The following is a 15,620-nucleotide window of genomic DNA, read 5'->3' as shown; positions in this document are numbered from 1 at the left end:
GGGGGCGGGGAAGAAAAGGGTACAAGGTCAGGTCTGGCAGGTACCTGGTAAATCAGACATCAGGCCAGTTGTAATGTGTCAGAAATTCAATGTCTATATTGAGTCCATGATTATTTGTACCTAGTAGATTTATGAAGTGAAGTTTGTTGGCTCATCTATGAAAGGTGTTTTGTAAGTTCCCTTTGAGGATTAGAACTTATTATTAGGACTAGAATTTGGCCCATAATGCAGGGAGCCACTACACTGGGTCCTCCATCAAAAGCTAAAGTATCACCAAGTTCACTGGCTAGCTAAAACTGCTAGGTGTTCATCTCTCTCTAAAATATCAACAGAAGCATATCCGAAAAGGATACAGCAGTGCCAAATTGCAGTGTTTAACATCTTTCAGACTTCACTTCTAGAAACCTTGTTTTCTAAAGAACTGGACTGAGAGCTCTTAATGCGGTACTATTTATGTCTTCAGAGATAAATCAACCATGCAGTTGTCTGAAGCATTTATAGTTCAGAGATTAACACTCTTTTGAGCTGGTTTGACCTCTCTCTAATTGATGCATCAATCTGTCTATGAAAAAACTAGCCAAGTCTGAAGAAAGGTATAGCAAGACCTGTAAGCTAGATGATATAACATGTAAAAATAAATAGGAATATGGAAAAGATGATGTTATGTGAGGAGGAAATAAAGGGGAAAAAAGGAAACAGCTTTAGCAAGTGATGAGATAGTCTGCAGAAGGGCAATACGATGTTCCAACAACAGTTCTGTAAGGTTCAGGCAATAATGCAAGCAAGAGAATTCTGAGCTATGACTTATAAAATCATTTTAATTGACTTTAATTTAGTAAGTGGAGACTGACTGCTAAAATATGAACAAACGCTGCAAAAATAGTCTCCCCTCCCTTCTCTAAAGTTTCTAGAAACCCTATCTCCACACAACATTTTTGAGGGGTTTTTTTCTCATGAAAAGATAAAAGGATAACACTTTTCAGTTGACACCGCAGGGACTGCAGCATCCAGAGGTCACTATCTATGCATTTTTCATTTCAGTATGGAGAATGATCATTATCTTTAGCACAAAGAAGCTATGCACATTCACTCCAAGTAAAAAAACATAATTAAAATTTTGGGTGTGAATGTGGTCACTTATTTTTAAAAGGGAATATCGGTCTTCCACATACTGATTTTTTAGTGCTACAGATCTACTACTTCATGCTTTCATTTCACACAGTGAGGATATTAGTGTGCTAATGTTTGTTTTTTTATTAGTATATACAATGTTGATATCTGTTTGGAATGAATGAGTTCTGCATACCTTCAGGCAGTTCAGTATCGTCATGGCTGACCACTTCAGAGCTTCAAAAGAGACGTGACAGCTAGTGCAAATGAATATAATGCCACATCCTAGGTATTATCTTACACAAACAAAGCTCTCACCAATGTTCTCTCAAAATCATTTCCCTTTTAATCAATTAATAGTCCCACTCGACTTCCTCTTACCCCAGTCTTCCCTTCCCAAATCCCTACTAAAGTTTAAAAAAATGGAGAAAGTTACAGCTACTTTTAATGCTCTATGTTTTCCTTTAGAATGCAACATAAATATCTGAAAGTTCACATGATACATATTTCATTGTTTCTTTAAGGAAACACTTTGCTGTGTATGCTACTAATATCTCACCCTTAACTGAATAGCAAGAATTGAAATTTTTCTGCATGTATTACCACACAGATCACAGGCATCTGTGGTTATATGCACCCACCTTATAGTTCAAGTTCCATTTTTATTTTAAATTATGAACGCTGTCCCAGATTTGACCTGCAGGTGACCATTTACCTACGGTTTCTTCTATTCCTTACATGTGTAACTGAGGAGAGCCACTCAAACGCAAAGAAAAAATGTATGCAACCAAAACAAATTAATACTTAGCACAGGAAATGCATTGCATATTCCTTATAATATAAATCCTGGATCCTACTTAAAAGGGAAGATTATTTTTAAACATAAATCAGGCCTACCATTTATTCTTAGCTATAAAAAACATGTAGCAAATAAGCAAACCAGAACAGCTTTCACTTATATCTCTGGAGTGCTGCCTTTAATTTAATAATACATAAATAAACACAAAAATAGTTAATAGATAATGTGCAGGCTTACAAATTATTGTTAATGGCTCAACAGTCCTTTAAATTAGAAATACATTGCTTAACTGTATGATCTGTTGCTTTTAACAAATAATTACAGATATTGTCCTTATGGACTAAGTAAATAAGTTATATAGTGAGTATAAGATTTTGTGAACTTGAGCTCACTTCATCAGATGCTGCAAGAGAACAGCATACAGCAGCGTATACAGTGCAGTGAGCAATCTGAATACAAAAGATGGGAAGGGAGGAGGGAAAGGAAAGTGGGGAGTGGGGCAATGTTCCTTCAATGCACATTTGGGCCTGATCCAGGGGGCCTGATCCAGGAAATTCTTTTATGCAAGTGACCTCATTGAAGTTTACTCACTTGCATAGGCAAAGTTTTTGCAGGACGGAATTCCTATACTGGACTTAATTGAATGCACTTTAATACAGGTAAGTACTGATGTACCATCTCTCTATGTCTGCAGCTAATACTTCTGTTTATTATCCAAATTTCAAACCTGAAGTTACCTAAAGAATGCATGCAACATTTTCTTGAACAAAAGCTTTCTCCCCCACGCTAAGAGTTGTTTTTGCTGTTGTTTTTGGCCTATGTTGCTTTTGTCAAAGCCTTTTCTTTATCTAAATACAATCGTCCAATAAAAACAGACAAGAACGTAGAGAGAGAAAAGAAAAAGTCAAAACCTTGACTGTTTTGTGCCTGACATTTACATTTCTCCAGTTTCACTGATGTTTTAAATTTGGCAAAAGATAAAATGTGCCTTTTTTGTTCACTCAGGAAATGTCATCATAACAAACTGCATTCTGCTCATGATTCTTTACCCAATTAATTATTAAATCATCTTGAAGAAGCTAAAACTATGAAAACAGAGGTAGAACAATCTCATTTCTGAATATCCAACCCACTAATGCAGAAGTATGTGTTTACTCCCTTACCTGCTGGGTAACGTTCTATAACGGGCCAGTTGTCCACCTGTAATGTGGCATTACCACCACTTCTTGTAAAACGTACTACGTGGTATTTTCCATCATTAATGATTGCGTTGACCTCTTCAATAGAGATGTCATCAGTTCCAACATTAAATTTAACTCCAATTTTTCCTTGGTGCTGCATAAAAAAATTGGAAGAAGAGAAAGAAAAAATAAATACTAATTAAGAGCTGTTTTAGTGAACATTAGAGGCAGTATGCTGTACAGGGAAAGATTCCTAACAACAGCTTGTCTCCTCAGATTTAACTTCTGAAGGCATGCATGTGGTAGTGACAATCCTCCTGACAGTTCACTGAGTCTGGGACATCTCTTTCATGGATAATTGATATTCCAAATCAGTTACTTTCATCAAATTGAGTTTTCGTCTTTTCCCAGAGGTAAAAACCAAGGAGGAAGAAAAAAAAAGCTCAAGCAAAGTTCATCTTTGTCCCCTCCTCCTCCTCTCCATGAGCATTAAATAACCTTCTATATTTCATAGGCTTTAAAAATAGAAAAAGTCAGCAATTGTTCCTTTTTCATCAGCAAGAATGAAGATTTTATGACTTGGAAAACTAGACGCATTGCTGCAATCCCTTACCCACACACCTGACTATACTTATAGCAGTCCTGGCTAAATTCAATACAACTACTCAGTGGTGGTCACGCAGTGAATAAGGATTTTCAGGATTAGATCCATAAAGGGATTAAGTTTATTTGTAACTTGTGTAAAGAGTATCAATTCCACATAAACACAGAATCCGATCCTGTCATAAGAGGCCCCTCCATCCTTGACTATTGAAGGAATTAGCACACAAAACAGGAACTGCGCAGCTATGAAAAAGGCTAACACAATCCCAGCGGGTGTATGCAGGAGAGAGAAAGATGTAATGGTACATTGTGCAAGGCATTGATAAGACCCTATTTAGAAAACAGTGTGTTGTTCTGGTCACCAATGTTCAAAAAAAGGTTAACTTAAAATGGAAAGAGTTCAAAGAAGGGCCAATAAACTGCTTACGCAAACCAAGACATTTTATTATGAACAAAGATTAAAGGAACCTGGCTTGTTTAGTTTAGCAAAACACAGATTGAAAAGAGAGATGATCACTCTTTACAAGTACATATGTGGAGTGAATATTAAGGACTTTGAGGAACTTTTCAGCCTGAAAAACATCACCAGCACAGGTAGTGTTGATTACAAAACCGAGTATGGATACATTTAGACTGGAAATTAGAAAATTTAAAATTATCAGAGGAGCAAAGCTTTGGAATAGTCTGTCCAGATTGGTGGTAGAACCAAAAAACCTGAATCATTTTCATATTTAACTAGATAAGCTTATGGAAGAGATCATATGATAGGAGAAGGAGTTCTGGCTCAGCAATTAGTAGGTGTAAAATGAATTAGGAAGTGTAAAGTGTGGTGTGGTAGGTGCCCAGAAATCCCAGGCTTCAGGGCTTTTCCTGGTCATAAGTAGGGACAAAGGGAGATTGTTTTCCCGTCCCACGAATGCACTAGCATGGGCAAGGGGCTTCTACCATCCTCAAAAGTCATAGAGAAGGCTATAGGCAGACAAAGTTCCTTGGGTGAATCTGATATCTTTTATTAGACCAACCCAAATAGTTTGACAATAATTATTAAGCAAGCTTTCGGGTTCAAAAACCCTTCGTCAGGCTGAGGAAGTTTCAGCAGTTGGTGTGCGCTCTTCCTGGATGGAATGAAAAGTAAAGAAGCCAGCGGCTAGGCTGGCACGCGCACAAGACAGGTAGTCAGTGAAAATGTAGCTTGAGGGGTCAATGGGTGAAAGACAGGCAGGGGAGGGGGCGGGGTGGGGGGGGAAGGCTAGGACTTTTTGACTGGGATAAGATGGTGCTCCTGTAAGTACATAAGAAACCTAGAGGTTCCTACATAGACAGTCCTGCTCTTTCACTCATTGTCATATCTGGAAGTCAGGAAGGAATGTTTTACCTAGCTCAGACTATAAGCACTACACAGACTATGGCAATCTTTGCACTTCCCTGTAAAAGTATAGGGCATGGTACTTTTTCTAAGGTTTTCTGAACATTTATTAAACAACTATTTCCTTGTGATTGCAGTGTCCGAGCATTGGTCATGCCCTTGGCTCTCCTGCATATTGTAGTGTTTTCTTGAGTGTTCTGGATATAGTGCCTTGTTTCTAATGACTGTGCTGTGGATTTGTTGGGTAAATGTTTGCGTGCAAATACTGGGGCCTGTATGCAATGGCTGGGTCCCTTTCACTCCCATGTTTCCCCAGTCATAATTATACCATGGGCACTGGCACTTCAGCAGAATGTCATTGAAGTCAAGTGGGTTGTGCAAGTGCATTCAAAAGCAAGATAAAGGGCATGCACTTTTTAGTCAGAGATGAGAGCATACCATATTTCAAAGGACTAAGCCCAGTATCTTGTATCCCCCCCTCAGTCCAAAGATCCAGAAAAAAACAAACATTTTGGCGGAAACTTCAAGAAAATGTAGAATTATTTAACATTTCTTCGCCTCATTTTCTCGGGTTGAAGTTGATTCTCATCTTATACTGTCCTTATAAATACTGCAAGACAAAAAACTGGTGATGACTTCACTGGGCTGATACAACTGATTTATTCAGGAATGGCCTTCTTTGAGATGGGTAAATGGTTTAATACCATAATAGATGTTAGTTATTAAAAAGTAGCTATAACCGGGCATAAATAAAATATTTCAGTGTGTTCATCAAAAAAGTGACTAAAGCAGTTATTGCTGTTTTTTTCCACACAGAAGTCAGAAGACATTCTTTATTTCTGAATAATTACTATTATTAAACTAAGATAAAAAAGGAAATATTGTACAGGATGATATTAGAGGCTTATGTTGAATTAGTGATGATTTTATGTATTGCTTCATAGCTTTTGAAAATGGCATTTGATTCTTTACAGTTGTCTTTACTCCAAGAAATTCACTTCACCTCACATTCAATTTCCATAATTCCTCTGCCCCATAACCAGACTTTGACTGTCTAAAACACCTTCTGTTTTTGCTGTTTCTCTTATTATCCCAGAACCACAGCCACAGCAACAATGTCAGGCAGCTATTCTGCTCTTCACTCCCCCATCTTTTAGGATCCAGCCCATGTGACCCAGCTCACTCCCAAGTGATCAAGAGCCCTGGCTTCCCCCTACTTAGTTGTCTGCATTTTCCTCATCTCCCATCAGTGTCCAACTCTCATTCTGGGTGAATTCAGTTCTCTATACTGAGCCATTCACTCCTCACATACTGACTACCTCAGTTCCTTCAGATACTCAGCCAAATGCCTTTGAAGAAGATCCACAAGTCCTACATAAGCTTTCCCCACATTACGTTTTCATTCCCTCAAGTTTAGGATCATAGGAACGTAGGGCTGGAAGGGACCTCACAAGGTCATCTAGTCTAGGCTGCTGCTCAAAGCAGGATCACCCCTGGCTAAACTATCCCAGCCAAGTGTCTGTCTAATTTGCTCTTGAAAATTTACAGGGATGTAACCTCTAAAGGTAACCTGTTCCAGTGCCTGACAACCCTCATAGCCAGAAATGTCTTCCTAATCCCCACAACCTTTGCTGCAGTTTGAGGCCATTGCTTCTCATCCTATCTCCTAGAGCCACAGAGAAAAGTCTCTCTCCTTCCTCTCTATAATCTCCCTACCCACTGCCAGCCTGAAAAAAGGGTATTTAAACTCAAAAGCTTGCAACGAAGAATTTTTCCAACTTTTTGAGTTGGTTTAATAAAAGATATCAGATTTACCAAAAGAACCTTGTCGGCCAATGTCCTTAGACCAACATGGCTACAACTTACACCCCTGTATTAGACTTAACTGATTTAGGTCAAACCAGTTTAGGGAACTTCTGGCCCAAATCCCTTCCTGGTTCAAGTTAACTCACAGTCCCCCAGCATCCCAGGATGCTTTGCAGCCCTGGTTTATGCTGCATACTCCAGTGGACCAGGGACTGCCTTGCCCTTCTGCTTCTTAGTCTGCATCCTGCCTGTGTCTGTCAGCCCATAAGGATGGTGGGGGGGAGGGGGAGACCCCCCAGCCCCACCTAGCCAGAGTCTACACAGCACATGGTTGGGAGGAAAAGCCCCTGTGGTGCAGGCTTTTCAGACCCTGGCAGCCCTCTCCCCTCCCCAGCTGCTGATTGCTTCAGCAGCTGCGACAGAAGGGAGGGAGGAGGAGTCCTCCTGGCCATATGCCTGTCCAATGCAGCCCAGAATGGGGGCACCATGGAGCCCCTGCCTTGGGGGGCTTCCCCCCAGCCCCTCCCTTGGGGGGCTTCCCCCCCAAACCAGCCCAGGACCGCGTACCCCCAGGGCAGCCCCAGGGAGCTGAGTGAAATTCTTCCCCTTCCAAACCTTGCCTTAGCTCCTGCGAGTCTCAGGCAGCTTCAGAGCACAGAGGTAAATTCTCCTGCACCTCCGCAGCCGGTTTTGCCTTAGCTGATGTGAGTCTGAGGCAAAACTAATGCAGGGGAGCAAAGAAATTTCCTTCTGCTCCCTAGGCTACCCATGAGACTCCACCAGCTACGGCAAGGGGGTGGGATTGTTAAGGGGAAGAATTCCCTTCAATCCCCTGGGGCTGCCTGGGGCTGGGGGACCCTGAGCTGGGGTGCAGGGAAGCTCCCCAAGGTGGGAGCTCCCTGGTGCCCCATGCTGGGCTGCACGGGCAGGCACCTGGCCAAGACTATTTCTTCCTCTCTCCTGTGGCAGCCACTGAAGCAATCAGCAGCTGGGAAGGGGGTTGGGGAAGGGCTGCCAGGGTCTGAAAAGTCCACACCACAAGGACTTTCCCTCCTCCCATGCGTTGTGTAAAATGCTACATCCATCTTAAATTTGATTACAATCATATGGGTTTTATTGTTGATTATAACTCAATGTATGCTAGAATTATATGATAATTGAGCCAAAAAAGTCATTCAACTCCTAAAATAGGAACATGATGGGAAGGCATTCTAAGTCAGGTACTAAAGGGGAAATATTTCACACAGTAGGAGGGATAAAACTAAAACAAACATTCCCCAATGAATGTGTGAGAGGGTGGTTTGGGAGGATCCTAAAAATGTCTGTGCTGTCCTTCCCATATTTAACATGAACTTTTGCCCATTATGCTGGACAGACACTGTCCTTTGTACTACTGGAGCACTCAGGACCCGCATTGTGCTGGGTGCCACATAAAAACAGAACAAAAGTTGGTCCAAGCAGTTTATAATCTGAGAAACCGAACAGCTGGCCTGTGGCCCATTATAAAGTCATTGCTGGGTTTTTTCAAACCACGAGGTGGGCGGCAAAGGAAGATGATTGATAAAATTACAGTGTACTAAAATACCATTTCCACTTCTTAACCTTTACAAGCCTCAATAGGATAATAGCTACAGTAGTAAAAAAAATACAGGGCTTAACCTGCTGCTCACTCATTACACACACACACACACACACACACACACACACACACACTCTTCTACAGCACTTAAGACCCACAAATGAGGTCCAAAATGGTGTACATACTTTGTATTGGGCTTCTGAATGCCACATTCTCCCCTTCGTGAAAGGTTGTAATAATGGGATCAATTTATTTTCCTGTCAAGTCTTTACTTAATTCTCAGGGGGAATGAGGGAGGGGAAAAACAGCCTGTGACCACTGAGAAGACAGCAAAGGTCCCCAGAATTCTTGTTGACAGAAGCAACTGAAGCAATGAAAGCCATAACCTAAATGCTGTTTTCTGTCTTTGAAAGACAGTCAACACTGCTCACAGGCCTCACTTCATTTGGAACCGCAAGTAGTAACTGCATATGCTGCAAGACCAGCTGCATGATAGAAGAGAACACCTGGGAGAGGAAATCCAGGATGCACTGGGTTATCTTAGGGTATTCGTAACAACAGTATCTGAGTCCCAGCAGAGATCTCTCGTCTCCATAATTAAGGATGAAACTAGTTGCTACGTTATAAATCTAAATTTTCACAAATCCTTGTACCTGCGTACATATGCACATGCTCTCTCTCACACACCCATGCACACACATTTAACTTAAGCAGACAGACCAAGTCAATCCGTATTAAAAAACCTTACACCAACATTTCAGCATATGGAAGGACCCATACAAGGACTTTTAAAGATACATAGCCCATTGGTAGGGACCTACCAAATTCACAGTGGGAGTGGGGTGCCTCGTGGCTCCTTTAATATTACAGGTTTCCCTGTGTGCACCCCCTATCCCACACTGATTGTCAGAGGGGCCTTGTTGCTCGCTCCCAATTGGTCGGGAGGCAAAAACCGTAGTTTTAAATATGGTGCCTTTTTTCCCCTTCTCGAGGGAGCCTGGCAGCAAAAACAGAACCATATTTAAAACCGCAGTTTTCACTTCCCTGCTGATCAGGAGTGAGCAGTGAGTGGTTGGGGCGGGGTCGCAGAAGAACCTGCAAAATAAAAGGAGCCATCATGCACCCCGCCCCCACCTTGAATTTGGTAGGTCCCTACCAATGAGCTATGTATCTTTAAAAGTTCTTGTGTAGTTTGCTCCAGTTGGAGGGGGTTTGTATAGACAAATGTATAGAAATGTGAGCCACTCAGGTGGAATGGTGATAATGGTCAAATAACTAAGTAGACAGATAGGTGACAGATGTAGTATTGGGCTGAGACTATATACATGGAGTGTGAACAATGCAAATTGAGGCAAGAGCTGAGAGAACAGAATTTGTTTCTTCTTGTATTCCAGTCCAGCAGCACCTGTCTTCCAACTTCAGATGCAGTCAAAACTATGGCAGTGTAAAAATATAGCCCCCAAATAATGATATTTCCTGTAGCATCAGCAAGGTTTTAGTATTCTCTGTAGTAATAATTCTGGTATCAAACATAAGTGTGTACAAATTTGGCACAACCGTACTTTTAGAACAGACCCCAGATAACCTAAGCTCATAATGCTTACAACCTTTAACCACTCCAAAGAAAAGCAATAATACTGTAACTCCCACAGGTGAACAGACAGAGTAGATAATCTAAGCCTACTAGCTTGTATCTTATAGATTCAGTTCCCTGAGGTACATCACAATAGTGAATATAACAACAAATTCTTAGAACCAACTAATGTGTTTGTTTGGACTCAAGTTTTATTGTTGAATTAAAAAGTAATATCTTTTTTATTATATTTTAACTGGAGAGTAATCTTCTAAATTCTGTAAATGTACATGATAAAATTAATCATTGGGATACTAAAGCCATTGAGGGAATACACGTGTAAAAATGATTCAGAAATCAGGAGATAACTATTAAAGTTGAGTAGATACAGGCAGACTCCAACATTAATGGATTAACTATGTATATATTTTAATCTAATGTCTCATCAATATTTACTGTTACTGTATGCAGTTTCTAATGGAATCACTTTCTGAAAAAGAAATGAAAAATATAAAGCTTCTGGGAAAAGATCTTTTAAATGAGATTCATTTTCTACATTTTCAAAGTACAGTCAGCTTTCTGCAGTTAAATCCTAATATTCATATTTTTTCAGTTATTGTGTCTTCCTGTGGCTTTATGTATTTTATCTAAAATTATAAATGAAATTTGAGGGCTCAGGTACAGAAGTTAGTCCTATAAAAGGTGGTTAAAATGGCTTTTAACTAACAAGGGCTAATCTTTCTACTATAAAGCATGCAGCAATCACAAATCTATTATCTGAAGTGCATGCACGTACATGTACGCACATGCCATTTTTCATTTTGAATGTTGAACCCCAATGTGTTTATCACTTCACAGCTAAAGAAGGGAAGTCCCCTCTAGCGTGGATTACAATGCATGATATATTGGTGCCAGCTGCACTATACAGAAGTTTAGGCAGGTCTTGAACACTTTACTGAACAACTACCAGCCACAAGTATCACCATGAAGGTGAGAAGGGTTCCTTTGCCGAAGTGCAGGAAATATGCTCTGATAAGAAGAACATGCCCTGTTCCAAACTGTGACTAGAGGGGTGTAGCAAATTAAAAGTATCACCCACACAGCATGTCTTTTTCTTTCCTTCCCCTCAAGCCAGAGCTGCTGGGGAGATAAAATGATCCTTTCCCAACTCACTTCCTGGGACTTGGAGAGAAAGGCAGTCTCTGATGCTTTTTGACAACTCTCACTATTTTCTCACAAGTGTCATATTTGTTTTTTTTCTTAACATTCCCAACTCTTGCGGCACTAGGTTATGTGAGAATCTCATCTCTCACTTTAAAATAATAAGTTTCTAGCCCTCAGTTTTGGAGGAAAGCTTGAAAACTGAAGCCCTATAGGCTCTGACATAAGAAAGCAAAGAAAAATAAATGAAAAACTTACTTTTAAATCCCACAGCTCTTTTTGTACACCTCCATCTTAGCCAATAGCAAAGCACAATCCTGGGTAATCATTCAAACTGACTTCAAGGGAAAATTATGATCTGAATCACAAACACTAGTTGTACTTCCCACAGCACCTGAGGTTTTGAGTGCAAACCCGGGTAGACATCTCTCTGCTATAATAGCCGACAAGCAAGAATGCTTAAGGAATGGATCTTTAAACATAAATACACAGCCATGCATCAATAGCTTTTTTTCCTCCCCTAATTTCAATGTCTTGAGTCAACAGCTACAGAGGGTTTTTTTTTTTTTTTAAAAGAGTATATTGCCCATAATTTTCGTCCTCAGTTTAATTCAGAAGCTGTATGAAAGCATTAAACTAAACCTTCAAATGACCTAAGATTTCATGCCATTAAATAATATATTTTTGAATAAATCAATAAGCAATAATAAAAAATTACTGTCTACCAGATGCCCCTGGTTGATATAAGAAATAGGAGTAGACAGCAATACTGTAACTATAATAATATTATGCATGCAAATATATACAGATGCTTCCAGAGATACTGAAGTCCTAAATGTTGCTCCATAAAAATTAAGGAGCTTCAAGCTTTAAACCAATGACCCTTAAAAAAAAGGTAAGTGAAATACTGGCCCCAATATCACACTAATTTATAACTGATATCTATATAATAAGTTCGCGTTAACCAGGCCTTCTTTTGAAAAGCAGGAGGTGATACATCTATAGCAAATGTGAGATGTCTATTCATTTACAAAAATGCCACATAAATGACCACATTACAAAAAAAACTTGGAGAGAATGTACCATTAAACCATTCCCCACCCCAGCACATCAGAACAGGATACAACTGCTGTTTACTGCTATGAAATAACAACTTGTGGCACTTTTTATTTTAAATTAATCATTCTTCCAGACTGCTTTAAGTTTTGTTATAACAATTCAATTTACACATAAAGCTCAGCAAGCAGAAAATGTGAAAATATTTTAAGATTATATTTATAAATCTGCAACTCTTGCACTACACTTTCAATTCTCTATAAATGTACTATTCCTCTGTTCAGCTTTAGGCATCATTATTTTTAGTTCCATGTATCATGGCTACATTATTTCAAGTTATTTTGATGATGGATTACTGAGATGCCACAATTACCCTAACAACCACCCCAAAAATGCAATAGTTATAGAAGACATATGGTGTGGAGCTCTCAACAGCAGCATATTGCATCTTATTATCCACTCAGCATCATTACTGCAGTACACAAAATTAAATTTTCTTGACAAAATATGCAGTAAGGAACAATTTAACTAGTCAGCCCTTAACATTGCACTCTTCATCAAAACAGCATGTAGCATGTAATGCCCTTAAACTTCCCAGTGCCAGACTCCAGGATCTAGAGGAAGTAACTTTTTTATGGGTGGGCAGATCATTTGATAAATAATGTTATGCCATGTGAGAATACAATTGCAAAGAAAACAGGTTTTAAGTTTTGGTCAGGATAACTACTATACCCAAGATGTCAAAGGAACTGCTCACAATATAAGCACAACTCCCTATGCCTTGCTTTGCTTCTTCAAGACTCTCTTCCATGAGTTCATCTGTTATATGTGCACCAGTTATAAGGTCTCCAGCCTGTGAGACTTTTGCCCCTGGTAGACTTTAATATAACGGTGTTATATTATGCCTGATCCTCAATATCGCACATCCTACCATGCCAGATGTATATGACAGGACTCAGGATTTGTGGTATGGGGTATACAATTACTGAGATCCCAATCACATGACTGCTAGGACCAAACTGAAACCAGGGCTGCCTCCTATCCAATCCTAGTGGTTGGACAAGGAATGGCTGTGTCCTAGAGCCCAGGGCTGCCCCATGACTGATTCTGATGGTCAGATGAGGAACAACTCTGGGTCCGAGCTTGAGACCAGCGCTACCCTGTGCCCAATCTCAAGAACTGGGTAGGGATGGCCATCTTCTGCACAGACTTGCACCATCTGGCCAATTGAAAGCCCTGTGGTCCAGATCCGCACCACACAAGCTTCAAACGCTGGGCAGTGACAGCCCAGCTAATCTCCTGTCTGGTACCTGTAAACTCACACAGCAAAGTCTGGTGGGGTACTATATTATAGGGCTTTAAACTTGGTGGGCAAGCTTCCCCCACAATGGGAAAGTTTAAAGCCTCATGTTGCAACTCTGTGCAGAGACGCACCTCAAGTTTACAGGTGCTGGGCAGTGCAGCTGGATGCCAGCTCCACAATGGGGCTTTACCATGACACATTATAATTAAAGAATGATACAGACCAACCACAAACTTCTACCATAAATGTGGAACATCTTTGTGGCTGGTTAGTCATATTATCACATGAAAAACTGGGTAGTAAACTGCAATAAATGTCAGTGTCTGAAAAGGGCCTTTGATACTGCTTCTGAGTTCTTAGAAAGTGCAAGTGCTCACACACACATGCACACACACACACGCAATCAGGGAAAACGCATCCAAATTTAGGAAACTAACTGAAAGTCCTTCTCTTTTGTACCAACCTAACTATTTTGAACAGGATGCATGTTTTATACCAAAACACCTAAAAAGGTATAATTGCTTGTATAGGTACAGTTATGCTGATATTAAGATAAATTAATAAGAATAAGTTATTGTGGTATAAATACACTTAAACATTAAGTGCATCCACATTGCAGATTATACTGTTTTAACTGTAGTGGTTTCTGCGCATAGACAAGCCCTTAGGAAACTAGTCTGATAAGCTGTTTGCATTGCACAAGTCCAAAGTCATATAATGACATCAGTGGAAGAGCTGGGACTAGAAACCAGGAATCCAGTCCCTTCACAAAGAAGCATTCATGCCTGTAACAGGGATCTGGAGGCTCCTGTTACTCTGAGAGAGTACAACAGGCTAAGCTGACTGTGTGGGGCAGCAGCAGAGAAGCACAGGCTGGCTCAAGTACAGGGAGAGGCGCTCCTGGGGAAGATGGCTGCAAAAAAGCAGACCCATGGACACCTAAGCTACCCAAGAGTGAGACTGAGACAGCTAGGGGATAAGTATAGTTTGTGGTGGGTTACTGACCCACAGTCGGGGAGAACTTTATTTGGAAGCAGTTTACTTATTTCTGTTATGCTTACATTTAAGACCAGAGGACCAGGTTGTGGCTACATGGGTGGTATGGAGGCTACAGGGGTGCCTGGGAGGCACCCAATATGAAGTTTTCTTGCCAGGGTCAGGGACCCTAGGGACAGAGCAGCATACAAACAGCCTTGCCAGGGTCAGGGACTCTCAAGCAAGTAACCTGCCCTGGTGATACCTTCATTTAACAGCTTTCTATGATTCTATGCAGTGGCATAATGTAAAGCCAACTAAAGTGTGATTAAAACTAGTTTCAAGTGTTAATGCGCAGAGAATCCACAGGCTAATAGTTCCAGGAGCCACCTAAAATTAATGTGTAACAATGCCTTAAGTCACACTAAGATTTGTAAAAGGTCCTTTGCTCTTCCACAATACAGAAGCAAATTTCAGCAGTTTCTCTGGCACTGCCGTCTTTATTATCGATTGTAATCTTACCTTTATCGTCACAATTAAGAGTTCTCTTATGGAAATCTTTAATTTTATGTACACTGTAGAAGTGTTACTGGTTCCCTTCATCTTACTTTCTCCCATTCTGAGAATCTTGCAGAATCAAATACTATTTGTCAGTTTTACTTTGTGATCTGCTGAGACAGGCAAAGTAGAGTGCTCTATTGGCTGTGTTACTAGATCTCATTTTTATGATTGCTTAATATAGCAGAGCATGTAAAAAAAATCCTACTCTGCATACAGGTAACACATGAAGTGATCAAACAATGTTAGGTGACTGGACTGTGAAATCCAACCAGTAGCTATATGGGAAAAGAATGGCCTGGTAATTATAGCTATCTCTTCTCCCTCTTATACTACCACTGGCTATCCCAAAGATTTAAATGAGATTGGCTTAGGATGTTCTAAATAGCTGAGGAAAAGAGGTTCCTCCTTCTAAAGTGAAGGGCACCAACAGTTTCCATGGCCTTCAGCACTTTGCCAGGTAGGGTCCAGAATGTGTCACTATCTTTCTGTACATACTGGCACCTAATTACCTGCTTCATAACATATGGCACAACATGCAAGTAAACAG

The 15,620-nt window shown here is 40.3% G+C and overlaps 1 protein-coding gene across 16 annotated transcripts in view; it reads right to left on the bottom strand.

Annotated features, from left to right (window-relative positions):
• The window catches only part of NRXN1 (neurexin 1), a 1,211,846-nt gene that overhangs the window by 186,246 nt on the left and 1,009,980 nt on the right, over positions 1–15,620 (bottom strand). For all 16 annotated transcript variants that reach the window (XM_025201341.1, XM_025201393.1, XM_025201684.1 and 13 more), the window contains one exon: positions 3,073–3,244. In XM_025201341.1, the coding sequence (XP_025057126.1) occupies positions 3,073–3,244 (172 nt within the window). The remainder of the gene's footprint in view (positions 1–3,072; positions 3,245–15,620) is intronic.

Source organism: Alligator sinensis, unplaced genomic scaffold (assembly GCF_000455745.1).
Source record: "Alligator sinensis unplaced genomic scaffold, ASM45574v1 scaffold131_1, whole genome shotgun sequence".
In the NCBI taxonomy this organism is placed as follows: Eukaryota; Metazoa; Chordata; order Crocodylia; family Alligatoridae; genus Alligator; species Alligator sinensis.
This window is presented reverse-complemented; position numbering and strand designations above follow the sequence as displayed.